The 1,414-nt window shown below is 36.5% G+C and overlaps 1 protein-coding gene across 1 annotated transcript; it reads left to right on the top strand.

The window, feature by feature from the left end:
* The first annotated feature begins 260 nt into the window (after positions 1-260).
* LOC105995356 (olfactory receptor 8H1-like) lies at positions 261-1,208 on the top strand. The gene has a single exon (XM_013029060.1). It carries the CDS (start codon positions 261-263, stop codon positions 1,206-1,208), a length of 948 nt encoding a protein of 315 aa, XP_012884514.1.
* The last annotated feature ends 206 nt before the right edge of the window (positions 1,209-1,414 follow it).

Below are 1,414 nucleotides of genomic sequence, written 5' to 3'. Positions count from 1 at the left end.
AAAATGGAGACTGTAACCGTTAGTCTAAGTGTACTTTTATATCATTATTTAGACTTCATGGTTAAATTTATGTCATAATATATAACTTTATGATTAATTATGACACAACTTAGGGTATTAAAATGCATAACATCATGATTAATTTTGATATAACTTAGGGAACTGAAAAAATGTTGCATCTTTCATATTAAGACAACTCATTTTAGAATCACTTGATCTAAGGATCACCCCCACTTCTCAACAGTGTCCATCAACACACTATGAGAAGCTGGAACCAAACAGTGCTGCTGGACTTCATCCTTATGGGGCTGACAGATTCTGCAGAGATGCAGCTGGCATTAACTCTGCTGTTTCTTCTGACTTACTTGATTTCTGTATTGGGAAACCTAGGCATGATCATGATCATTTATCTGGATCATCAGCTTCACACACCTATGTATTTTTTTCTTGCTCACCTCTCATTCATTGACCTCAGTTTCTCAAGTGTCATCACACCTAAAACCTTAGTGAACTTACTGACTTCTACCAAAAGTATTTCATTCCTGGGCTGTTTCACACAGATGTACCTTTGTATCTTTTTTGCTAGTTCTGAAATTTGTCTCCTCTCTGCAATGGCCTATGATCGCTATGTGGCTATCTACAATCCTCTACAGTACCCTGTTATAATGTCCTCAAGACTCTGCTGTGTCCTGGTTATTGGCACTTATATGATTGGCTTTGTGGATTGTTCTTTCCTTGTGTTTTCTATAGCTAGGTTGTCTTTCTGCAATTCCAATGTAATTCATCACTTTTTTTGTGATATATTTCCAGTTTTAGCTCTATCCTGCCATGATACATTTGCCAATGAAATTCTAGTATATATTTGTGGTTGTTCTACACTGTTATTGTCCCTGATCCCAGTGTTCTGGTCCTATGTGTCCATTCTCTCTACTATTCTGAAAATTAAGTCTACTTCAGGAAAGCAGAAAGCCTTCTCCACCTGTGCCTCTCACTTGCTGGGAGTTACCCTCTTTTATGGGACAACAATCTTTACTTATTTAAAACCCAAGAAGTCCTACACCCTGGGCAAGGATCAAGTGGCATCCGTGTTTTACACGATTGTGATCCCCATGCTCAATCCACTCATTTATAGTCTTAGAAACAAGGAAGTGAAGAATGCTTTCTTTCGAGTCGTGAAGAAGACTGGGGGATTCTGGCAACTAACATAACTATGATTTGAAATGTGTACATTCATCCTTTGCTGCTTTACTTGTTTAAAACTTCCTTGTTTTTCTCAAAAATTTGAAACTCATTGATATTTTGCAGTAGAATTCGGTTTTATTTTTCTACACATGATTGTATACATTCCTGGGTATATGTTGTAAGAGATTCGTATTGCAATTTAAAGTCATATAATATGTGATAAAGTATTGTT

The sequence above is a fragment of the Dipodomys ordii genome, unplaced genomic scaffold (genome assembly GCF_000151885.1).
Source record: "Dipodomys ordii isolate 6190 unplaced genomic scaffold, Dord_2.0 Scaffold117, whole genome shotgun sequence".
In the NCBI taxonomy this organism is placed as follows: Eukaryota; Metazoa; Chordata; class Mammalia; order Rodentia; family Heteromyidae; genus Dipodomys; species Dipodomys ordii.
The sequence above is the reverse complement of the archived record's forward strand: the minus strand, read 5'-3'. Positions and strand labels throughout refer to the sequence as shown.

What these genes read in the sequence shown, in the direction of transcription:
- LOC105995356 (XM_013029060.1), top strand. Translation starts at nt 261, where the DNA reads ATGAGAAGCTGGAACCAAACAGTGCTGCTGGACTTCATCCTTATGGGG.